At 41.1% G+C, this 25,745-nt stretch overlaps 1 protein-coding gene across 1 annotated transcript in view; it reads left to right on the forward strand.

The window, feature by feature from the left end:
• The window catches only part of LSAMP (limbic system associated membrane protein), a 660,871-nt gene that overhangs the window by 613,626 nt on the left and 21,500 nt on the right, over positions 1 to 25,745 (forward strand). The window contains exons 4-6 of the mRNA XM_007459652.1: positions 5,566 to 5,700; positions 15,023 to 15,143; positions 15,857 to 16,005. Of these exons, the coding sequence (XP_007459714.1) occupies positions 5,566 to 5,700; positions 15,023 to 15,143; positions 15,857 to 16,005 (405 nt within the window). The remainder of the gene's footprint in view (positions 1 to 5,565; positions 5,701 to 15,022; positions 15,144 to 15,856; positions 16,006 to 25,745) is intronic.

The following is a 25,745-nucleotide window of genomic DNA, read 5'->3' on the forward strand; positions in this document are numbered from 1 at the left end:
GGGAAAGCAAAAACAGGAACAGGTGAGTATGTCCTTAGGATAAAAAAAAAAAAAGAACGAAAACATTAAATGTACTGTAAGAACAGAAACTTGTTACAGTATTTGAAGTTAGCATAGGAAACTTCAAATGGCATCATTGATTTGCGATCCTTTTTTCTTTTCTTTTTAGAGGTAGAAGTTCATAGCTGGCTTTTTCTCACCCTCTTCACCTGTCTTTCCGACCACAGACTCACAAACACACACATACATACATATATAGCCTACAAGACAAGTGCCACTTATTTGCTTTTCATTCATCTGTATATGTGTTTGTATTTATAGCCAATGTGTTTACAGTCACTTATAAAATATTCAAATTTAGGTGAGTAAAGGGAGTGTCAACCCTGTTTAAAACTCATGCCCCCTTCTGTAAAAGGATGATCTACAAAGACATTATAAGACTCTTCTCAGAATAGTGGAGAAAAAATGCTTCATCCATTTCCTAATATATAAGAATCCTTGGGATTCTACTTTAAAGTCATAAAACACTCAAATTTAACAAGTTTTCTAAATTTCATTTCCTGTATCTCAGATAAAGGAAAAGAAAGACAGATATCATAATGATTATTAGGGTAGCAGTCTTTTTTTTTTTTTTTAATTCCAAATAGGGTGTTGCATGTCATACCTTGGAGAATTTTCAAGAATAAGCCTGCTGTGTTTAGTGAGCAAATATTTGGGTGTTAGTGAATTGACATGTTGTTTCCTAAAAGTTAGAGTGAATGGTTATATGTAAATAAATAGCTGTTTGTATGTATGCGTGTGGTTGGGGGAAGGAGGTGGCAGTGGGAGAGAGAGAGAGAGAGAGAGAGAGACACGAAGGAAAGGTATTTAGTTTCAAATGGCTGCTTGCTTCCAGATGCCTAGTTAACCTTGGAAATCTAAATAAATCGACATCTTGGATGTGAACTCTACAGGTTTCACCAAAGCACAGTCCTCTGAAGGCACTGTACTCAGAAGGTGGCACCTGGCATACTTTAATTGGCGTTATTCCTGGCTGATTTGCCTCTACATCAGGGAACACAGAAGAGAACACTTTCCTCTTGCCACTAGCTCGAGGCCCTTCTTTCTGACTTATGAAGAAATATTAAAAGAACTAATATGTAGAACTTGAGTAAACAGTGGCTAAGAGGCAATATGTTAATTATGTGAAGAGTTTGAAACGTGCATACGTTTAGGAGGATGAGAAATTATTTAGCCTGGTAGCTGAATATTGCCAGGAGACACAAAAGCACAGTAAGCAAAGGGAGATTTAAACTAAACACTAGATCCCAGAACAAATATAACACTCGGCGATGTGAGCAAGCTTGTGGAAACAGGTTGAGATGTTTAAAATACCAAAATATTGAAATTTGCATTTCAGGTAAACATTTAAACAAGGGCAGAAAATAACAGATAGGAACAAGAGAAGGGCCCACGTTAGCCATATGGCTTTATGCCACCAGAGAATTTACCAACAGGTTGAATGTCAGATTCTGGCCTAAAAGTCTTCTCTTGAGAGAGTATAGGGAGATGGTGACAGGACCCCTGGGTTGAGAACAGCTAGTCAGAGAGAACTGAAAGAATGGAGAACAGGTACCCTGATGTGGACAGATACATGGGAGCCAAGGGAGAGGAGCAAGAGGACCTGAATGCATTTTAAAATTCTGCGACTCAGGGGCTTCCCTGGTGGCGCAGTGGTTGAGAGTCTGCCTGTCGATGCAGGGGACGCGGGTTCGTGCCCCGGTCCGGGAAGATCCCACATGCCGCGGAGTGGCTGGGCCCGTGAGCCATGGCCGCTGAGCCTGCGCGTCCGGAGCCTGTTGTGCTCCGCAACGGGAAAGGCCACAACAGTGAGAGGCCCGCGTACCGCAAAAAAAAAAAAATTTTGCGACTCAAGATTAACGTGGTATATTCCATGCCTTGAAACAAGAAACTGCAGTTGATCAGATGACAGGAATGGCGTTGTACCCATTTCCACCTGGGGCTCTGCTGGTGTACACCTTTTCCTGAAATAATAAATCTGCATAGCAGATACATTCTCAGGACATGGCCAGAGATGCCCCGCCCAGCATTTCCACAGCAGAGTACTCAGCACACCCGTCCTTCCCCAGTAAAAGGGTGTTCTGTTAGGATCATTAAAAGGGAGTGGATTTATACGCCAGCTTCGATTACAGAAAGAACACAAGGTACAGAAAGTACCTTTCAATACTTGGTTCTCTTAAGCTAGATGATGTGTTGAATCTGACTCTAGTTTTTGCTCATGTTTCTTAATTCAGTTCAGCTAACTCAACAAACATTTGTTGAGTAATGAATCTGTGCCAAACCCTGTGCTGTGCAAGGGGATATTGCAAGACACAGTCCCCGAGGAATTTATAGTCTGGTTCTTTGACTTTCTAGCAGCACAAAAGTATCCCTTTCCTCTCAAATCACTGTGGATTAATGAGAAATGCTCAAGTGAAGCAGGAGAGATAATGTGTTGTGAGTAAAGTCTCCTGTGGGTGCAAGAAAAATAGACTAGCTTCTTGGCACTTCTTGTGCCGGGATAAGAGTTTCAAATGAAGGGTCCAAGAGATAAAGGAAGAATGACGAGGGCCCAGAGGTATTGTTTAATATTTTAAATTTTTGTCAAGATTGTTGGATGAGGGAAGACCGGCTAGTTTCTTTTACCTATATTTGGTTTGCGTCTTGAAACTCCCCTGCTTTAGTGAACCAACTGTGCACATTGTATGCTGGAGATAAAGGTGGCCATCAGAGTGCAGGAGAGCAAGCATGGGAGAAACAAAAATGACCTTTCTGCCTTATGGGTGGGGCATTTAATGGAAAACTCCCCCTTCATCCCCATGTAGTATTGGGGGAAATTCTTCCTAGAGACATGAGATTGAAAATTCATCCCATGAAGATTTGTTTTATTATCTGCTTATCGGGAAAAAATGAGACGATGAATACCTACATTGGTATTCATGTAAGAATCCGAGGTCCCAAACCCAATAAATATTACTTTATTTTCTCTAGTTCATCTTAATGTCTACTCTCATAGGTGCCAGCTTCCCAAATGGGTAGGGCCTTGGTTGTTGCTAAAAATCATCATTCCCATGCCTGGAACTGGTTTATACCTTTCAGAAATTCAAAATGCAAGGTAGGGGTCCATTACCCAGCATTTCTAGGTATTTCATGGGAAGTGAAAAGTTCAGTGTTATTAGCCATCTCTAAGAAGACTATACTCCTACTCCCTTTCTTCTACTAACAACGCTGTACCTACCTAGGAATAAAGTTGATGGATGCAGAAGCAGGGCAGGGCAGAAATCCTAAACCATTCTGAACTCATCTTTTACTCATTTTTCATCATAATCCACCATTATTCTCAAAATCAATAATGCTGTCTTACTGTAAATCCCACCTTTGCACTCCAGATTTTTAATGAGCTTTATCCTGTTTTGGCCTGCAGTTGTCAATGTTGCCATTTGTCTTCAGGGTATTTATATTTAACTAGAAGATTCTTAGCATCACTTAGTTGGCATGACTCTCAGTTCATAGTTGCAAGTATGCTGGAAAGATCTTTTTTCTCCTCCAAGTCCAAATTCTTCCCAGCTAACCCAGTAAAGTGGACTATTACCCTTTCTAAGATTTCTGTTTTCTTTCCTACCACATTCTACTTCTGTGGCATGAGAAGTTAGGTCTGACTACTCGCATGAGTGTGGAGAAGAAAAAAGGTGAAAACACAGGCAGGAAATAAGATGGCCTATTATAAATAATATGCAGCTCTACCCTTACAGACTAATTCTAAAAAGTTTTCAGTAGACGCATGTGCTAGATAATGTGCAGGACTCCAAACCAAATAATTATAACTATTGCCTTTTTGTTGTTGGGATTTCAGAGTTTCCTCAAACTAGTGTTAGTGACAATTAACAGAAGACTTGAAGCTTGGAGTATTCCTGACAGTTGCGTTACAGAATGTTATCAAAGAGGCCCTAGGTTTGGGCTTCCCTGGTGGCGCAGTGGTTGGGAGTCCGCCTGCCGATGGAGGGGACAGGGGTTTGTGCCCCGGTCCGGGAAGATCCCACATGCCGCGGAGCGGCTGGGCCCGTGAGCCATGGCCGCTGAGCCTGTGCCTCCCGAGCCTGTGCTCCGCAACGGGAGAGGCCGCAACAGTGAGAGGCTCCCGGAACCCCAAAAAAAAAAAAAAAAAAGAGGCCCTAGGTTCTATTGGGAGCCTAGTTAACAGACTGAGCTGACATATTTAGGCAGTGAATTTGTCTCTGTGCTGGCTGGCTGTTATGTTGATTTGGCCATCAGGCAATTTCCAGAAAAGGAAAACAGCTTGTGGCATGCGAACAGAGCTATTAATTGGTACCATTTAGTGTAGGATGACCAGGAGCAAGTTTTCTTCATGGTGGCAGGACTGTGTTATTTAGCACCCTTCCAGCTGCTCTGTCCTAACCCCACAGCAGTGGGGTTTGTAACTTGAGGGTGAGGGAAGTTGAATTTAGCTGATGTCTATAGGCCTTTCTGGCCAAGCTCTTCCTTGCTCAGTCCCCTTGCCTCTTCACTTTCTCTTTCCCCTTTTTCTCCCCCTGACTCTCCACCTCCATGACTCCATTTCCTCTCTCTCTCTTTCTCTCTCTCTCTCTCTCTCTCTCTCTCTTTCCAGAAATAAAGTCTTTTAATCAGGGGAATTAAACAAGCCTGCCTGTCTTGACATTTCTTTATGAAAATGGAGACATTTTTGTGCAACTTTTTAAAAAGGGCCTCCAGACCCCTAATCCCAAGTGGTTAAGCCAAATCATATTTAGCTCCCTAGCCCTCCCACGTGACAAAATGCGCCATCAGCAACACAATCTCTTGGATCTGGTCCAAGGCCTGAAAGTCTCATTGATGATGTAGTTTGACACTGAACAAGGAAACCATAACTATAAGACAGGGTTTCGAACATGACCTTCGTGAAGAGAAATCCACATAATCTGGGGAGGAAGAGTGACAGTTTCTCGAAGGGAAGCCACGCGTCCTAATAACAACTTTAGTTGAAAGAGTGCTTTGAAGCATGGTCTAATCGATGATTCAGCACTTCAATGGCTGCCCTTCTGACCCCTTTACAACTTGCATGCCCCTCGCCGCGACTCCCACTTTGCTCTAAACCTTTAGCCAGTGACGGGTGAGCGTGATGTGTAAACACTCCAGCTTCTTGATTCTTGGTCAGCACAACTTTGAAGTGGGACCTGTGCTGTGCCCAGAGCTCCCTGAGGGATTGAGCTGAGTTGCCATCTGTGGGATGAGACCTGGTGTTGCACCCCAGCTTGGCTCCTTTCTCTGCCAGATCCCATTTTCCCACTCCCCTACCAGTTTTTCCTGAGAACATTTCCTTCCTTGATCATTTTCAAATGACTTTTTGTCTTGGAGTCTGCTTCTGTAGAACCTGACCTCAGACAAAGAACATTGTCAAATTATTGAGAAGCCATGTGGATCTATTGCTTCTAAAAAGAAAAAAGAAGAGGTGATCTCCTGCATATTTAAAACTTAAAAAAAAAAACCATGCAAACCTCTGTTTTACAGGAAGAGAATTTGAAGGGGAAGAAGAATATCTGGAGATCCTCGGCATCACCAGGGAGCAGTCAGGCAAATATGAGTGCAAAGCTGCCAATGAGGTCTCCTCGGCGGATGTCAAACAAGTCAAGGTCACTGTGAACTGTGAGTATGGCAGGAGCCGGCAGGTGCCATGTGCCCAGGGCCCACCTCCACCTCCAGTGAGCTCTAAAGAGCCTATATCAAAAGAACATTGCATTTCAAGCAGATGCTCCTCTAGTCAGGGATGCACATTTGTACACTGGACGTATCCAAGGGCAGGACTTGGCCTTTGAATTTGATAAATCAACTGTACCAACTCTAAATATAACCTATACTGCATTTAACAATACGCTCTTTTACTTAGACTACAGAATTCAGAAAACATGATCAGACAGCATTAATACTTTAGGCAATCACTCTTCTAGTCTTTGTGGAGACCAAGGTCATACCACTTTGGAAAAAACCAACAACTCATAACTGCTTTAACTGGAATTTCCACCTTAATGTATTGTTTGTCAGAAGAGAATAATTCAAGACCATATTTTATCCTCCGCTATTGAACTGATTGGCCTTGGGAACAAATTTAAGCCACTGTGGTCAGATACCATGTGTCCCCGGTGGCTACGAGGGATACCTGATAAGTTAATTTTGGTTATCTATTTGTCCCAAAGTATGGGCATTAGAAAGGAAGATTTCACTAAGGTACATCGGTAAGTGGGCAAACTTTGAACTTCTCAGATGAAAGGATCCTTAGATGTAGTTCAAAAGGATGGGGGGGTGGGGGCGGATCCATATGATGTGTCACCCAGCAAAGGAATAAAGAGAATTCATTTACCTTGTTCAGTGAGGAGTGACTGTCCACATCATTCAAATTCAAGTTCCACATCACATAATTGTGGCTAGTGACAGGGATAAAAGGATGTCCTGACAGTTCTTCCTTCCTGTGTGTTTAACACAAATACACACACAAATACACACTCCACACATATACATATACTCACGTATGCACATATAACATACATACACACATGCACATACATCTTAACCCATATTTGAAAATATGCTTTGGATGGTGGTAAGTTACTTTCCGTTATCTTAAGCCTCCATGCAGTTAAACTGTGTGTCAGTGATACTGTATAAAGTCCCTAGCAAGGTAGATATAATTGACTCCATTTTAAAGTTTGAAACACTAGAGCCCTAGGAGGTATAATTGCCTTTCCAAAGTGACACAGAAAGCAAGAGTAAGAAAAGGCATGCAGACTCCAGCCTGTTTGATTCTAAAGCCCATGCCCTCAGGAGAAAGAGAAAGAGAAAGAGAAGTTTTCAATTCTTAGTACCTACTATGTGCAGCACTGATTAAGGGATTTACATTTGTCATTTAATCCTCATAGTAAACTCAAGAGATCTTTAGTCTGACTTTAAAAATTTGGAAACTGAGGTGCAAAGAGCTGAGGAAACTTGCCTTAAGTGACCCGGTCAGTGCTGGACTGCACTATTTCCTGTGGCCTTGCTCCAGCCTGGTAGCCTTCTGAAACAGAAAGCGAAATCCCCTTCACACCCGACCTAGAAGAATCTAACAGATAGGATTCTGCCGTAGCATTTATAGCACTCATTTCCAAGAACAAGGGGATGCATTTGATGAGATCCAAAGTGTTTTTATCCTGAAGTGCGATTTTTTAAGTAATAGAGTTTTGAAATGCTACTATTACTATTCTTTTCCAGTTCTGGGTGTGTTTCAAAGACACGTTAATGATCCCAGTGTTATAAAATGCTTTAGGACCTTTTTTTCACATGAAAGGCAATTTCTCTCGGTGTTTATATAAGTTTATAATTAGGTTAGTTAGCTTTTTTTATGTACACACAGCCATGCCATCATCTACCACCTCTTCTCTGACTTTCGGAGTTAAGATTTTATTTTCTCTTAATCAACCTTCATCTTCATTAGATTTCTGAAAGTCCAATCATGGACTTTCAGAGTACATAGAAATCATGGAGTACATAGAAAATATTTATGCTTCCATTGTGTGAAACATCAAAGCGGTCCGCATTGCAGATGGTTCCCAAGATCAAAGCCAGCTGCCTGGGTCCTATTATTATTAGCACAATTATTCTGACATTGCTCCTTCTTGACTGTCCCCAAAGTGTAACTTAGAGCAGAAGAAAATACTGATAATTTTCAAGAAAAGCCTTTTATAAAAATATGAGCTTTTCCTCAGCGATGAGTGAACCACAGAAGAATATGGACAGAGACTCAAGATTCTAAAATGACATGTAATAACAAATTACATAGAAAACTATAATGAGCTTAGTCAGCCAGTCTTTCCTAACTAAGCAGCATCTAGCACATACCTGACCTTGTAAAAATTGCTCAGTAAATGTTTACTGAATGAATAGGTGAAAGACTAACAGATAAACTCTGCTCTTGTAACATTTCTCCAAACTTTGCAAATTGATATATGCCACAAATCAGGAAGCATGTTCTAAATCAATGCCCTTTGGAATCACCTTTTTATCAACACTTCATAAGCTTTGTTTCTATTATATTAAAACAACTAGCCATTGCACCTGTTGTCCTATTCAAACAATTCACCCTACTTAAATGTAATTGTATTAAGTAGATATAGTCTCCAAGATTAAATTATACAACCAGGTCTGGCCAGCAAAGCTCATGCAAACTGAGAAATTTCCAGTTTGTCACTTCATATAAGCCTGCCTACTATGAAAATGCCCCATTATTTAAGCTGATTCCTCTTCCTTTTCAAGACACAAGGTTTGGAATTAGGTCAGGGGATCAGGATGGCTAAGATAATTAATGGCTGAATAGATTATCATAATGAACAGATCCACAATACCACTAAAAAAAAAAAAAAAAAAAAAAAATCCCAGTGCTGGTTATTTTCTCCTGCTAGCATCTCACTGACTCATTTACTCATTTGCCAACAGATATTTGATCCAGCGCACTGAGAAGCTAGAGCAGTAAACAAGAGAGACGGAACAGTTCTTCCTGTTTAGCTTATAAGCTGGATTCTACAGTCTCTCCTTTTTATTTCTCGCGGGTAACCCTTCTCCACAGTTGGTCTACAGCACTGTGCACGGCCATTTGACATGAAAAATCTATTTTCTAAGTGGTAGGATGTCCTGGAGCTTACAGAAGCTAAATTATTGACCCGAAATCTCTACAACTAAATAAGCTTTAGTAAAATTTTGTACAATAGGCAGGACTTCTGTATTCTTGTATCTTACAGGATAGTTGCTAATTTCTTCCAGATTCCAGCCCTAGGGACAAGTGTCCTTTCATTTACAGGTTCTAGGTGTAATCCCTCAATTTCAGTCCTCACAGTGCATTAAAAGTAGCTACTTCTGGGTTTGTCTCATTCTAGTGCCCAGTATCCCAAGGATAATGTCTAGTGCATAGTAAGTGTTCAGTTAGTGAGGACTTAATTTTATTTGGACTCTTCTTATACTGGACACTTTTCCTATTCCTGGAGAAATTCTTCTCAAAAGCTGCCCCCAGCTCTCAAGCCTGCCCCCAAACCCCACTGACCAGCTAATATTCCTGCCTTCAGCTTTCCCACAGCTCTCTCTCCAACTAGGTCCACATTGTCACGCTTTATTACTTTTTTTCCTCTTCTCATCTCCCTTTCAACTCAGCTCTGCCTCCACCCTGGTGTCCAGAGCTAACCAACCCAACATATATGCTGGGGGGACATGGGACTCTGGCATTTCTAAAGCTTGCCCTTACATTTGAGAGCCATTTATTTAGAGGAAGCAGAGGTTACCTACCATAGATTCCACAGTTGGGACTGGAGACATCCGTCGTCTCCAGATAATATTACTGTATTTTAACTGGACTCTTCAATACTTTGATTCCAAAATCACCTAAAATCACCTTGAGGAAAATAACGGCTCAATATGGAACCAAACTGGCTACGTTCTCTAACTATTCATGACTACACCTCTCCATTCTCCATGCCAACCTTCAGTTTACTCTTACATCTTGTTTTTTTTGTTTGTTTGTTTGTTTTTCCGGTACGCGGGCCTCTCACTGTTGTGGCCTCTCCCGTTGTGGAGCACAGGCTCCGGACGCGCAGGCTCAGCTGCCATGGCTCACGGGCCCAGCCGCTCCGCGGCATGTGGGATCCTCCCGGACCGGGGCACAAACCCGTGTCCCCTGCATCGGCAGGCAGACTCTCAACCACTGCACCACCAGGGAAGCCCCCTACTCTTACATCTTTATCGATATCAGTAAAGACACATGCTAATGTTTATGAATCTATTATGGGATCATCAGAGGAACTATTCAGTAAGAATCCAGAGTACTGCGATTTGCTACTATAACTTTGCAATGTGTACAAGAACCATCATTTTCTGAGTATCTCCAGAGTACCAAGACTCTATTAGAAATGTTGTATGATTCACCGTAATCATCACACCAACAGTGGCCAACCAAGGAAAGAGGCATATGGGGCCCAGCCTGCCCCAGTAGGAGGAGTATTTACTTTATCACTGACATTGTTTGGTATGTTTGGTTTAGTATTGCTGGTACATGGTGATTTTTTTTTAAAAGACAACTTTTTGTTAGGTTTACTATTGTTTTTAAATTCTCTGGATACAATGCCTTTCTTATTGCCTGTGTTCTCTGCCTCCACCCCGTCAGTCCACCATCACACACTTAACCCAGGAGATAATCAAATCATCTCTGTGCGGAGGACAAAAACAAAGCTCAGAATGTAAGCATTCTCTGCCACAAAATCAAGGAAGCTGTGAGTGGGAGAGTTGAAACTCTGCCCAGGTCTAATCCCAAAGCCCTCTTTCCTTCCAAAATACCATGTGAGTAATAGTAATAAAAATAATAAATGTAATCACTTCAGGTGTTAAATGTGCTCTGATATATGAGATTTCATTTGATCTTTACATCAAACCTGGGAGACAGGAAGGCAGGCCTTATCACCTACATTCAAAGGTGAGGGACTCCAAGAAGTTAACATGTCACCTTCAAGAGGTGACAACGTAAGTGGCACGGGCAAAAATTGAGCCCACATCTCTTGATTTCTAATATGGATTCATATCCACTATGCCAGTGCATGTTGTGCCATCTTGGGTACCTTTTAATAGCAGAAGTACGTAACATTTGCCTTTTAAACTACCAGCATACTCCCCTAAATGTTGTTTTCCCTTATTAGGAATTAATTTCTCTATAAAGGAACTCACCCAAATGGAAACACAGGGAGATTCAGAGCATGGGCTTCAGAACATGGGTTCCAATATAGACTCCGTCAAATGCTGGCTATGTGAATTTGCACAATTTACTAACCCTCTGCAAATCTGTCTTCTCATTCATAATATGGGGTTAATAATCCTTGTTTCCTAGGGTTACCGTTTGGATGAAAAGAATAAGTAAAGCCTAGTAGAGTGCTGACACATGGTAAATGTCTATATATTGAATCTTTTATTAAGAATTTTTTCCTTTATACTATTATTCCAAACATTAGGAAGATTAACTGAATGATATTCTGTTTGCTAGGCCACTGTCATTGTTATCCTATTCATTCTAATTGAAAGAGTCTTATTATTGGTGATATAAGAAGAAAGCCCTTAATATTTTCAGAACCCAGAATTTTAAAGTAATAAGAACTGGAAGAGTCCTCTGACATTTGTAAGCTATTGCAAAGTCACGTAAAGAATAACAGTGGACCTCTGTACAGCATTTTTATTAAGCCACATTTTAATTATAACCATATTTTGAGCAAGGACATCTATTATTTTAACTCTACTAGGCATGCCACAATACGATTTGCAATAACTTTTCTTAGCCTCACCTATGCAGAATTCATTACAAATGAATTTTGAAATGTTCATTCCAATAAGCTGTGGAACAGACCTGCACCACTGTGTCATTTGAGAAATACTGGAAATAACGAACTCTTCATACATTTATCATTATCTGTGACTATACCTTGGTACGAGAAACTTCCCAGATTTTCAAGGAGAGAAGCAAGTGTTTGGCCTTTGTAATTGACCAGTGTCATCCTGCCCCAAGATCAGTGCATTTGAAAGTGTTCAACCCTAGCTCACTGTCATCCTTCCCATGCTGTCATCTCTGAGGCGCTAATAAATAGTACTACTTAGTTATTTGGGTTCTGAACAAAATGAGAAATAAGTAAAGGAGACATACACGAAGCCCAGTTGCCCCCATTGTTAGAGATCAAGATGGTTAGAGGTAGCAGTTTAGTGTGGCCAACCTACCTTCCCATTCATGGCAGCCCTGGACGGGGGCAGGCCTGCCCACATGAGAGCAGGAAGGAAGGGGTCCGCGTAAGACATCAGTGTGGAGAAGCAGAGGATAACCTCTGCTCCCCGACAGAAGTTTGGTCCCAGGAGGAAGAAAGGGGAGAGATGAAGCAAACAAACCGAGTTTGCTCTTCCCTAATTTTTCAGTTAGAAAAATCACCCCCTGGGTTCCAGAGCAAGGAGGTTTAATAAATAAGCTCCCACCACATAGAAGGAAACATCTAGAGTGAGGAAGAACTCGCCCATAAAACTGTACAGCTGAGACTTGTGTTCCTGGTCCCATGGCGGAAGGGCTAGAAGACCTCCACCAGGGATTATTATGTTGAGGTGCCCCAACTATGAGCCCCAGAGGTAGAGGTGATGGAAAATGTGGAGTCTGGCCCAGATTGGACCTAGTTTAGCAAAGTGGTAGTTATCATTAAGGATCTGTCAGTCTTAAGCATGCGGCTCCAGAAACTCACAAACACTGTTTAAAACTCATTTTACGAATTGAACAAACCAATTGAATCACAAGCAAAATCATCACTCTGGCCAACGTGCTACAGATTGTAGAGTCACTGGCAGTTTAAGAGCCTAGCCTAATACAGTGAAGAGGTGAAGACGGGAAACTAACATTTATTCAGTGGATGGCATCACTTAGATGCCCACGCTGGAAACGTGGGTGTGATCCTTGTCACTCCTCCTTCTTTCCCTCACTGTTCACATCTAATCTTGTCGATTCTGAGGCTCATATCTCTCAATCTCAAATCTGTTCATTCCCTTCCAGCCCCTTTATCAAAGACCTAGTGCAGGCTATCTCTGCTTTCCTTCAGCAGTCTCCAAATGGACTTCCCTGACTCTGGTTCCAGCATTTTATAGATGAGAAAATTGAGACACTGTGACTCTAGACAAAGTACTGAGCTCTCTAATGATGAATGATAGTGAAGGACATAGACTGGATTTGAGCTCAGGTCTATCAAACATTAAATCCAAGTTCTTAACCTCTACTCCATACCCCATCTCTATACAAATAGCTCCCCCATCCACACCACTACCACTAATCATTGCATTAACCATTGAACTAATGTGCTCTAATGATCTATATAACCAATCATAGAATGAAAGGATTTTAAATGGAAACTTGGTGATCATTTTAAGCTAACTTCTTCTTTTAAAGGATGAAAAAGAAAAAGCTCAAACTGGTACAGACACTTGTCCAGGCCACAATTCTGGTTAATAGTCAAAATCAGACCTATGGTGTGCTGTTTCTGACTTCTAATCCTGACTCCCAACCCATGTATTAGATAAATGAGTTACAATTTTGAATTTAGCAATTTAAGGGTTAAGGGCTAAAGGAGTTATGGGTATAAAAATACACTTGGGTCCTAATGCTACCAACTGCCCATTTGTGAAGAATGGGCCGTTTTGACTAGAATTGGTTTGGTGTGGGGGTTTTTTGCGGGGGGTGGCCACGCCGTGAGGCATGCGGGATCTTACTTCCCCTGACCAGGGAATGAACTCGTGCCCCCTGCAGTGGAAGCATGGAGTCTTACCCACTGGACTGCCAGGGAAGTCCCCTAGAATTGGTATTTTTTAATACCAGTTAAAAGGGATGCTATATAGATCGTTAATGTGTGGTTCCTTCATTTTATAGATAATAAAACCAAGGCTCAGAAAGATAAAGTGTGTGATGGGAAGTCCACACAACCAAACAGAAACTAAATTCCAGCGCTCCTAGTTTCCAGTCGAGGGTTCTTTCCACTCATCTTGTTGCCTTTTTCTGTCTAATCAAAAATGAGCAGCTAAGTCTAAAGCAAAACAACCGCCCACTCTGGCTCATGTTTACACACGGGCTGGTGGTGTTATCCAAATGTACTCTAACTCCCCTTCTCTGTGACAATGATTTAAAGATGTCCAAGCGGATGTGAAAATTAAATGGGGGAGAAAATTGCAGACTAACCTGATGATGCTTTTGTACATCCTTTTTAACTAGGAAGATCCAGGTCTTCTACACGTAGAAAACTTGGAAAAGAGCTTTTGAATATGAAGACAAAAACCCGAAAATAAGTGAGCTGAACCAGGTGCTGAAGAGCAGAGATGTCAATGAATTTTGTATATTAGAGTTCACTTCACTAATTTACCTAAATAAGCTTTTTCCTTTATAAAATATAAACAGATGGTTTGGGTCTATTTTGTCCATGTACACACAGCCAAGTTGCTGTTTTCTGGCAAATAACCTTTGGACAGAAGTCTTTTTCTCCTTGAGGGTCCATAACCTGCACAAACACAGCATCATCAAGCCAAAAGCTCAAGTTTACCATCGTCGCTCAGTCCTGTGGACCTGTAAACACTTGTTCCACTTTCCATGGGATTGTTTGAAAGAATCATGGCAAATTAGAATGTGTTTCTGAGCTCATTTCAAGCCCATTACAGTTTTACAGGCTCAGTCCTAAGCAGAAAAAAATCAAGTGCACAACTGCCAGAGAGAGCAGAAGACTGGTACCCCAGGAAGGTGTTTATGCACCACGATAGACTTCAAACTGCATCCTCACACATAAAAGCAAAATTGACCTGGGTCATAGCAGTAAGGGAACACAGAGGAGGGGAAAAAGTATAGCAATCATCTGACATTAGTTTGTTTTCCTGGATTCCTGCAACAATATCAGGCTAAGCCTGGCTGAGAGGACTTTAGTGCTCTATTATTTTCATCAGATTTCTTACTGCCATCTCCAAAGGTAACAATAATAATAATGATAATGATGACGGTGAAAAAGAAAAGTGCTCAAATTATACACTTAAAATCCCAAGTCCTTTAGAATTACCACTCAATTTATGAAAAGCAATAAAACTATGCAAGCATTATAACCTATGATTGGAATAACGGATGGACTATTGGAAGAGGGAAAAAGATATTCTAGATTTCATTTCCATAAAGCCCCGTCAAGTGTCCCGCTTAAGTAAACCAAGTCTACAGTTTCATTAATCTCTTATTTCTATTTAGTTTTCTAGTGATCCGTGCCATTCAGCGGATCACATAATTCTTGTAAATGGAGCTTTAAGACCATTCCTGCCCTGCCTCTCTGCAATCAAATTGTCCTTCCTAATTCCTTCTTGTGTGGAAATTCTGGAGCACCGTCCAAAGTTCATGTAAACTGTGTGTCTGTCCTTCCTACAGATCCTCCCACTATTACGGAATCCAAGAGCAATGAAGCCACCACCGGGCGGAAAGCTTCTCTCAAATGTGAGGCCTCGGCAGTGCCTGCACCTGACTTTGAGTGGTACCGGGATGACACCAGGTATGTGCCAAACCTGCTGCACCTCCACTGCTCCACCAGGTCTCCCCTGCTCAACAAGGGAAACCAGAAGCCCTAATGACAAAGCCAAGTCCGGCTGTAATTAGGTAGGCCTATCCGATTAGACTCTTTATTTTCCAAGGTTTTTTACCAAGTGCTTTGGGGCTGTAGCTCTTTTTTTTTTGTTCTGCAGTATGCGGGCCTTTCACTGTTGTGGCCTCTCCCGTTGCGGAGCACAGGCTCCGGACACGCAGGCTCAGCGGCCATGGCTCACGGGCCCAGCCGCGCCACGGCGTGTGGGATCCTCCCGGACCGGGGCATGAACCCGTGTCCCTTGCATCGGCAAGCAAACCCTCAACCACTGCGCCAACAGGGAAGCCCCGGGGGTGTAGCTCTTACACCGAGCCCCAAAGCACTCAGGTTACGTGCATAGGGTGAGGCAGGCGGTTCGGGGGGTAGTGTCCACCTGCGTGTCTTTCTCTCCTAGAGCAGAAACCAAAGCCTGATGAAACTCATCCATTCCCGAGTCTTCTCCACCAATGGACTTTGATTCTGATACTATGGGGTTGCATGATTAAAATGAAGAATTGAGCAGTAGCAATAACCTCTACCTACTTCCTTTCTCTCCTTTTTCGCCAATATAATGATGAAAAAGAAATTACTATACCAAATCTTCATCAGTGTTTCTCTTTACTCTTCTGTCTTTGAACCCTTAGGATAAATAGTGCCAATGGCCTTGAGATTAAGAGCACGGAGGGCCAGTCCTCCCTGACGGTGACCAACGTCACTGAAGAGCACTATGGCAACTACACCTGCGTGGCTGCCAACAATCTGGGGGTCACCAACGCCAGCCTCGTACTTTTCAGTAAGTATGCCAAAGCAGGGAGCTGCCTGGGAGACCAAGTTGATGGAGTTCTCCTGTGGAAAACTCAAAAATCATTCCCATATCTTTTAAAGGTAAACTTAAACAAAAATCAGTGTATAGCCACTGAAACAAAAACACAGGTTCACAATCCCTCTGCGTAAAATGAGATTTACAAGTGAATACCTCTCCTCTCTATTCCCTGGTGTACTTTTGATAACTGCTTTGTTTTTTTGTTTGTTTTTTTAGTTTAGTTGTGTGTTTTTTTTCCTCGTTGGTTAAACTGTAAGAATATTCAAAGAACAAAAATCTCTTTGGGGATGGTCTCTTTAAGGAGCAGAGATGGTGTAAGATCGTGGAAAGTGGATGGCACTTAAAAAATGGCAGTGATGGGAGTGATTGAGGGAGAAATATTCAGTGAGGATGGATAAGGTGCTGGGAGAAGGGAGAGGTTGTAAAAAGAAAGTGTATTTTTAACAACACAAGAGGAAGAGTGGAATGAATGATTAAAACATAATATAAAATCTGAGGGAGGAAAAACGTTGCAGAAAGGTTTCCATATGACAGCAGGAAACATTACTTGTCTGATATATTTTTGGAAGAGAGATGGGATGGTGAGAGAGAGGACCAAAGCTGTTTCTGCTGAGGACCAAAGAAGGTCCTCAAGGCAAACTAAGGAAGGACAAGTGATTTTAAGTTATTGGTATTAATAAGAAAGCCCACCTTAGAGCCTTTCCCTTGAGCAGCGTGTTGTAGTCAGATACCTGACCCCTGCCTTGTTGGTCCGGCAGCTATGAGCACAGAATCAAATGCTTCCTGAGAAACAGAAGTACGATGGGTGAGATCAGGGGAAATGATGACACTTAGAATAGGAAAATGTTTATCAGAATAAGTAAAACAAACAAAAGTGTTAGCATGTGCTGGGCTAGACAGTTCATTTGGACTAAAAGAGAAAGTCCAACAAATTTATTATTATTTTGAAATAATAAGCCACTAGGAATTTGTTTGGTTTTTTGTTGTTGTTTTTCTGCACAGGCTGAATTGGAAAATTTAGAAATACTGTGACCAGGATAAATGTCTCCATCTTGCTTTATTCAGTTTAGATGAGCCTTCAAGAGCAAAGTTTTTAGGAGAAAAATCAATTTAAGGGATAGTTCCCTCGAAACGTAGTATTAAAGCCATTTTACAACTGCTCAAGATCCAATCCACTTATTTAAAAAAGTCACCACAAGCTATTCTAAATTTGGCCTTCAGTTTCTCATTCATAACTCCTGTTGACTTCAGTCTGTAAGCGTGATGGGATACAGCTGTGCTACAAATGCTGCATCAGTATGAAGTTTAAAATTCATATCCCTGTTTCCTTGTCTCCAAAGACCAAACATCAGTGTTCTTTACTTAAGCTAGAGACGTCGATATCTCAGAACACTTGAGAAGATATTTATTAAGAAATGTACTTACCTGTTTCATTCCTGACGTTAGGGATTCCATAAGTAGGGGAGGAAATAGCCTCAACTATGAATTTGAGATTCCGACAAATCTAAGGTGAGCTGATTAAGTAGAACAACGTACACTTAACAAGAGGTTTTGTAGGGATTGGAAAAGAGAAAATGGGATAATTGGATTAGTTAGAAAAAGTGAGCAACTATAAATTTGCATAAAAGTATGCAGATTTTCTTTTCTTGTTATCCCACCCAGAAAAAGGACTGTGCTAATGATATTTTTCAAATAATAAATACAATGATACCCACAGACTGAGAGAAAGGATGGGGAGGAAGGATAGAAGGATGGAATAGGCTCCATGGTAGCCTGTTTTTCACAGCTGTGAAAGGAAGAAAGAGACAGAGAGAGAGAGAAAGGGAGGAAGAGGGGGAAAGGAAACATTTGAGGAAGAGGGGGAAGAGCATGGACTAGGTCAAAGATAATAGAGATACTGCTGGTCTGCTGGTGGTGATGAAAGGTCATCTCAAGCCCTGAAATACCATGGTCCTATTCACAAAAGTCCACTTAAAGTACTCAACCCAGTAAGACTAAGAAATATCGAGAATCTTATAGAACTTCTGTGTGTAAACTAAGAATCAAGAAATTGGGCAAGTATATCATGGTCATATTGCCCTTGATGATTTCATAGAAGTTACTCTCATTATACCTCTGAGAAGGGTACAGGGCCATGATTAATGATGTGCTACTTTGGTGGCCCCCCTGCGAGGCAGCCCGCACTGGCACCAGCTCTGCACACCGCAGCAGGCAGACGAGAGGAAGCACGTGCCTCAGCGTTCGGCTTCGAATTGATTTCCCACCTGATGGGAAAGTTAGGAGGCGTAACACCTACAGAAGAATAGAACACAAAAGGTCACTGGGCTTTGAGGGGAAAAGAAGCTATTAAAATTGTCAAACATTAGTGAATCTACTGTCATCCTATTTCTTCGACATTTTAAGGAGGAAGCCCTGCTCCTTGTGTAACAGGAATGGCAATTCCACCACAACTACCTTGCCACCATGATTTGGGTTTGGGAGATGTGTAGTTACAGCGTTCATAGCTGGATCTTTAAGAATAAGGCTCTACGGTAACCTATTTACACAGGTAAAAGGTTGGCAGGAGAGCACACACAAGGGAGCGGAAGAGAAAAAATGGAAGAAAAAGAAAGTACGTGTGTGAACAGATTGCCCATCACTTAGATTCAAAGTAGATGGGTTTATTGGGAAGAAGGAAGACACTGCTGGTGGCGGTACTTTTCCACAGAACAGGGTCAGGAGGGGAGAGATGCTTGCGAGGGGCGGCCGTGGCCAGCACCCGTGACAGAGAGCACTATGTGGGCAGCGGGATGCTCTGCTGACCCAGCCAGTCCAAAGCAGACGAGCCAGCTGGTGAGCTGCTGCCAGCCAGAGGCAGCAGCAGGTAGAAACCCAGAGCCGGAGCCCCTGAAGAGTTCATGATTATCCATCTTCACTGGTGCATCAGCACATTTTCCATGTCCACCGCAGTGACGTGCTGACTTTGTACAGTGTCAGTTTGCGGTCACTGATACATCTTGTCCTCCACCACATATATGCATATGCTTCTTCACTCTCTATTCAAATATTATCTTCAAAGGGGTCAAAGTGGGGGCTTCCCTGGTGGTGCAGTGGTTGAGAGTCCGCCTGCCGATGCAGGGGACGCGGGTTCGTGCCCCGGTCCGGGAGGATCCCACGTGCCGCAGAGCGGCTGGGCCCGTGAGCCATGGCCGCTGAGCCTGCGCGTCCGGATCCTGTGCTCCGCAACGGGAGAGGCCGCAACAGTGAGAGGCCCACATACCGGGGGAAAAAAAAAAAAAAGAAGGCATTCGTCATGTTAAAGGACCTTCTACTTTAGAGAAATGTGTGGATCGGTAAGGTATTTTGAGGCTACTGAGTACAAAAGAATAAAAATATAAAGAAATCTACACTGAGCCATGCCGCATCTGTGGGTAGGAGGTTTTAAATTTTTCTTTTTAATTTTAAAAGATCATTGACCTGTAAACCTATACTTGATTAAATTTTAAGAACAACCTAAGCAGCCCAGCACTGGAGAGAGCCCCTAAAATCAGGGCCTCCCTGCTTCTTTCAAAGTCATTTTAAGTTATTACCTTTGGGGCCCAGCACTTAAATATACACCACGTGATGATGCTAGTTAAGACTTGGCAAAGCCTCTTAACCAGCTACTACTGGATGCCGTGTAATAAAGCAGTTCGAGCAGCTATTTGAACACTATCCACATGTAGTTTGAAAGCCCTCCTTATGAGGGCTCTCTTGTGGATACAGTAGGAAATAGATGGGCACCAGAACAAGTTTTAGATTTAAGAGTAGGCATTGAATACACCTACTTCCAGAGAGACCATTGACCATATCCAATACCCACTGGAAAATAAAAGAAAATCATATCTAAGTTAATAAATTACCTCTCTCTGTACACCCTACTCTCAACCCCAGCTTTTGTCCTTCAGGTGCTTTTAATTCAGAGGGGTCTCTTTCACAGTGTTAACTCCAGTTTAACTGTTTTTATGGTGTCCAAGCAGAATCAGCCAATAACACCCTCCACCCCATTTAGCAGATAAGAAACCAAAGCTCAGACTTAAGACTTACCAAGAGCCACAGCAGATCGTATTGGGGTAAACCTTGCATTCTGTTCTTAAAACCTCCCAATCAATTGATAAGCTATGTTGACCTCCTCAAATACTAGCAGGAAAGAGACAGAGCACATAGCACCAAGGTTCCTGCTCTCCCCTATGTTTAAACGTTAAAAGTCAGAGATTTCTTTTTCATTTTAAGTGGTATTTACTTCATTTTACACTCTTACAGGAGCCCATAAACCCTGGCGTAAACTACAAAATACAGCGAAATGATGGTGGAAGAATAAGGATAAAAAGCTAGGATGGGGAAGCATCTAAGAAATGATAAGCCAGTAGGATGAAATTAAGAGAACGAGAATAACTAATGGGGTGTGATGGGGCTAAGATGATGATAGCAGGGTGGGAAATCATTGAAGAGGCAATGAGAGGGGGTGGATGAGATGTTTAGCAATATAAATGGTCTTGTCGAAATGAGGGCAGAGTGCATTTACCCAGCTGTGAACAGTGTGATGAGAAAATATTAAGCTGAGTCATTTAAACAGTCTGAATAATAATTGTAATAAGAATAAAATAAGATAGATATAGTATAATATGGGACAGTGGTCTCCAACTGCTCTGTAAATGCTGAAAGCAGTTTAGCTATTTATTTTCAAAGCTGGAAACTTAATACCAAATAACCAGTGGAGGTTTAAAACATTTTTCTCCTTGACACTTGTGTAACTAAGACACAATTTTTCACTGTGCTATTATCGACTTGTTCCATGTTAATGCACTTAGAAAACTTTGGCATTTAAGCCACACCTTTCATCCAAGAAAGGAAAGCTCACTCTTCAAGGAGACTGGGTTTTCTTAGTGTCCAGATGTATTGAGTGCCCAAATTCCAGGCAAAATCTACTCTTCTAAGCTTATGACACAAGATGGCAGGCAGATCACATTTGAATGTGCACATATGCTTTTCTTTTTATGGTTTTGATTTTTGTTGACTTTCATTTATCACTGGTCTTTATCTAACCAAGCTGCTAGGAGGAATGTAGAAAAGTATTATGATTACATTACATTTTAGGGTTTGGGGGTAGCAAGTAATGCATCCTATTCCTAATGCAACATTCTATCTTTCTGAAAGAGCCCTGGAGGAGGATTTAGAGTTAAACCTGGGTTTTGATGAGACAAGTAGAGGATACCTTAAAGCCTGAACTCTTTCAGCACGTTCAATTTATGGTCAGTAGCTTGGGGATGGGACTGCGAGTGACGCATAAGCTGAGACGCTAGTGTTTAAAAGAAAATCACGTCCTACTGCTGAACAGGATGTGTCATCAAGCAAATCTGGCTGGTGATCAAACTTAAGATGAGATTGTATTATCACAGGGGGGTAGGATTAAGGAAAAGACTAAAAATCAGATTTTATCATGCCAAGAAGCTTAGTGTCTTTGCATTACTCTTGCACTGATATCAGTAATGTGGAAGGAAAAATCTGAGGGAAAAATTGAATTAGTATTTACCAAAATAAATTTTCTAGATGCTTGGCTAAAGCTGATATGAACTGTAGGGCTTAAAGGGAGGAAAGGAGTCTTTAGTTACCACAGGTTCATCTTTCAAAAGTTAAAGAGCCCAGAACCAGGGCCAAGATGCATGACCTGAATTTGATCACTACTAATTTAAATACCCTCAACACCAACACCCCCCAAAATCTGTAATCTTGGGGGATTTTCCAGAGGAGGGCAGGATCCTGTTTGTAGGGTTACCACAGTAAGGTGTTATCCCCTATTCTAGCTAATTTTTTTAAAGACTTTGGATGTTAAAGTTTACTAATAGCTCTCTGATAATTTAGTGTTGACAGGAAGGACAGAAAAATGCTTTACAGGAGATATGATCCCGTAGGCATGAAAATTCATCTGTTTTATAATTGAGTAGCTAAACATGAGTAAGATATATCTATATCTATCTATATAAATTCTCCATGATGCTTACTATTTTTTCCCCTTTAGAGCGTGTTTTACCCACAATCCCCCACCCCATTCAAGGTCAGTATGATTTTTATCGTTGTAGTTCTGTTGCTGGGTCATTCTCCATCACCTATAATGTGCCAAACACAAAAAGGGGGAAGCACCTTGACAAAATTCGCATACAAAAGGAATCATTTTTTTCTTTAAACCTTCAAAAAAAGGTCAATCGATTGCCCTCACACTAGTTGAAAGGCAGGTAACTGGTCTGTAACTGACCTAACTTCAAGTTGGTCACTAACTGGGGAGACAGTGCTAAACGCAGACAGCAATTTTTTGTTCTATTAATATATATTACAGGTAACTATGAACTCACATATTTGGAACACAGCCGGTTAAATTCTGTAGCTCACAAAAATATGAATCATCTAACTGACCACCTTATACAATCCAAATCTGAAATCATTTGTATTACTTGTAAAAATGAATTTATCTATTACCAAAGGTTGAACTCAGCCAGATTACAAGGACATTACCTTTTCTTAAAATCTTGGCCGATTTGGGGGCGTTTCCTTTTAAACATAACTACTTTAGAAAACACAAATAAGAAAACAAGGTAATGATTCCATATTCCTTTTCACAGAAATTTCTACACACTCAAGTTAAATTTTGCCTTCTACATCACGTTTAGCTGCAAGTGCAGTGCAGCCCCGACCTTCTAGCTTAAGGGCATTTAAAGGCAAATTGGCAAATAAAATTAAAACAATAAAAAAACCTGAAATGAAACCAACCTACCATTGAAATTAAATTCCAGAAAAGTGATTTGCAAATAACACTCAAAGACTTGAGAAAAAATGGAAAGTAGGCCATGTGGAGCCTAGTGTGGAAAAAATAAATCCAATTAAACAAGATTGTCGTATACACTCTAAAGGAAATGTGCTCGGAATTAAAGGTAGGAAGCTGCTGTTTTATAAGTTTGAAGATGGATCATGTTTCATTAACACTTGTCCAAACTACAAATTAGGCCAGAATTGAGTGTAGATATGGAGAGTGTCAATAATGTGATGTTTTGCATATGTATGTATTCACATATATGCAAACTTCCTTTAATTACATTAGAAATGAGAATTGCAAGGTTTCAAGGATCAACTAGACAGCTTAATAAAAGAATTATTCTTAAATTTGAAGTAGGGGCCAAACTATTTTTAGAAGAACTCTGTTGAATAAAATTCTTCCCTAAAACATTGATGAAACCTGTTTCTTATCCCAGTCACTAAAAATAAGACTGTTAAAATGTGCCTGTTTTTTAGACTTGACAAGAAACTCAGTGTTCATGGAAAGCATCCCATTTTGAATTCCTGACATGCCACAGTCATTTTAAAACGTTTATCTTCTACTGTTGCTGCAGAGATTGACACCATTTTATCATGTTGCCATCTTGCAAGTATCTTGATGTGACAAACATGCACATATGCGTTTGTCCCAATGGGTAACATTTTCAAAGAGGTCATGCTCCATCCAAGATGGGCTTTGTACAGTGTCACTATTACTCGAGGTATCCTTTGTGAGAGCAGTTCTACAGCCACAAAGTCAAATATTTTATCTGATCACTCTTTATGATATATATAACATTGAACAAAAAGAAGCCAGACAGAGACTGTTCACAAAGGACAGCTGTTTGATATTGAAAAACAATTTGGACCAGGATGGAGCATGTGGGATTTTGTTGAACTTGTTATTTCCCCACAAACCGAACTGTTGATTGGAGAATGACCCTAGTTTGATTTTACATTGTAGATGGACTGTTGTAGATAACTTCCATAGATCCAGTAGTTTTAGAGAATATAGTTTATCTTACTACTAATACTTAGGGCTTCTGCTCGTAGAAATTGAAAAGCTGTTCATGGAGACTTGGGGTAGCTGGTGAGACAGGTAGTTATAGGAAGTGCCCTCTTAAGTTACCTGTTCCTTACAAGGACTTTTACTTTCTAGAATCAAATCTGTTTTCTTCTCTTCTTTCCAATCAAGATGGCAGCCCATGGAAAATAATACTAACATGTGGGATCCTTAACCCTTTTTATAGTGCCCCTTGTGTACCGAAATATCTAAGAAAAGCTGACTGCCTCACTGTGGTCATAACTATAACACGAGACACCTTCCTTTAATTAAGTATTATATATTGTCATATTCTACGTGCAGTCCTACCTTTCCCTCCTAAAGTGTGAAGATGTCTATAAGCAGATGGTTGATGCAAATGGCTTGAAGGATTTGGAGCCAATTAATTTCCATAAGGTGTTTTGAAAGTAGGAGAAAGTCCCCAAGCTCCTTTTCTCTCCTCCCGTCGTCGTAAAAAAAGAGAACTTTCCCTCCTACTTTCCAATAACAGGAACACATGTTTAATTTCAGCTGCTTCATTGTTAATATCTCTCTTTGGAGGGTCTCCCCTCCTACCCCCTCTCTACATGGCCCATCAAGGTGACTGGGGATAAACAGCAGAGTTGCAGCAGGAGTGCAGTCCTAAACCTCTTCAAGCTGTGATTAAAAAAAAACAAGGCTCAGTAAATCAAATGTGTTTCCCTTGGGTTTCCTTCATCACATTGCTTGATTTTCTGCAGTGATAATAATTATACTGGAATTACACCAAAGGATAATTTGTATTGTCTGCGGCCAATCAGAAATTTTCAAACTTCCTTTCCTCTTATGCCAAAAACAAAACAAAACAAAAAAATCAGGGTGCTTCCCTGCTCCTTAAGTTAAAAGATAAATAAATAAATAAATAAATAATAAAATAGTGTGCCATTTTTTTATCTAATAGGTGTTTTTTCCATTAATTTTAATTTAGGTTTATTTATTCTGAAATGAGTCCTGAATTGCATATATTTGCATAACTACCCCTGACTACATCGCTGCAGAAAATCCACTGAATTGTAAAATGAGGAAAGAGCCAGCTCTAAATGTCTGAGGGAACTTTTCTCACTTTGTTAGTCTCAAATCATTTCCTGAGGGCTCTGAATACTGAGAATCGGGTAACATTGCTCCCGTCTCCTCCCCATGCACAGCCCCTCATGACGGACGTGCACCAGAGATGCTCTCACATTTAGAAGGACCGCAGGTGCAGAATAAGGTGATGAAACCAGCCTCCCGAAGTAAAAATAAAGGGAAAGAAGAGAAAAGGACAAGAACAAACCACCGTTGTGTGTTTATCACCCTCAAGTGAAGAATTCCCTCAAGCCCAAGGCTCTCTGGCCACAATTGCTGCCACTTAAAAAAAAAAAAAATTAATAACCCTGGAATCTGTCTACCCTGTTTGCTTCCTATCTGATTATTTATTCCAAGTGAACAGCCTTTCCATTCACTAACCCCGTGTGGCTAGTAGGTTTGGGAAATGTTTGAGATTATCTTCCAGGTTCAGGCACTGCACTGGGTTTGTTCACAGCTGCTTGTCATTCCGTTCCTGTTTTTCCATTGATAAAACACATTGTGCATGGCTGGGTTTGCCTGATTAATACAGCTGTCTAAAGCTCACTCTGAAAACAAAACACGCCCCACAATTAAAGTTAAAAAAAAAAATTAATGTCCACAAACAAACCAGGCTTGCAGAAATCTGCACTCCTCCTGGCCCACAGGGAGACTGGTGTTGCTATGGGTGTGCCTGGCATCTGAACAGCCAGATTCTATCTCTAGAAAGAGGAGATGTACCTGTCCTCAGCTGGCACTC

This window comes from Lipotes vexillifer, unplaced genomic scaffold (assembly GCF_000442215.2).
Source record: "Lipotes vexillifer unplaced genomic scaffold, Lipotes_vexillifer_v1.1 scaffold92, whole genome shotgun sequence".
In the NCBI taxonomy this organism is placed as follows: domain Eukaryota; kingdom Metazoa; phylum Chordata; class Mammalia; order Artiodactyla; family Lipotidae; genus Lipotes; species Lipotes vexillifer.